This window comes from Elephantulus edwardii, unplaced genomic scaffold (genome assembly GCF_000299155.1).
Source record: "Elephantulus edwardii isolate Elephantulus edwardi_28Jun2011 unplaced genomic scaffold, EleEdw1.0 scaffold00011, whole genome shotgun sequence".
Taxonomy (NCBI): Eukaryota; Metazoa; Chordata; class Mammalia; order Macroscelidea; family Macroscelididae; genus Elephantulus; species Elephantulus edwardii.
The window spans coordinates 1,695,064-1,695,483 of record NW_006399761.1 but is presented as its reverse complement, the minus strand read 5'-3'; the positions used below and the strand labels follow the sequence as shown (position 1 = coordinate 1,695,483).

Sequence of the window (420 nt, the reverse complement as noted above, 5' to 3'; positions counted from 1 at the left end):
GTGGTCTCCAATTACTTCACCAAAGGCAAGCGGGGCAAACGCTTAGGGATCCTGGTTGTCTTCTCCTTCATCAAAGAGGCCATTCTCCCCAGCCGGCAGAAGATCTACTGAGCCCCTGGGGAGGGCTGCAGGGCAGGATCAGGAGGGACTGGTGCCCTGGCCTCTGCGCCGGGTCAGGGCTGTGAGCCTGGACAGCCTCGCCCTCACCCTGGCCCTTCGCCCCTTGACTCTGGGAAGCTCCAGTCCCCACCCTCAGGGGGACCTAGCTCAGCCCCGAGGTGGAAGGGAGAGCCGGCTGGCCCGGAAGCCAGGGTTGCTCAGCTGTGGGACATGGCGTGGCCCGAGGCCATCCCCTCACCTTCCTGTGCTGGGTCAGGGGTTCTGGCTGTGGGGGACCAGCAGCATAGGGCTGGGGAGCTG

At 65.2% G+C, this 420-nt stretch overlaps 1 protein-coding gene across 1 annotated transcript in view; it reads left to right on the top strand.

Moving 5' to 3' along the window:
- The window catches only part of TEX261 (testis expressed 261), a 5,914-nt gene extending 5,803 nt beyond the window's left edge, over window positions 1–111 (top strand). Inside the window, exon 6 of the mRNA XM_006880861.1 lies at window positions 1–111. This exon is cut by the window's left edge and continues 7 nt beyond it. Within this exon, the coding sequence (XP_006880923.1) occupies window positions 1–111 (111 nt within the window).
- Window positions 112–420: the final 309 nt, after the last annotated feature.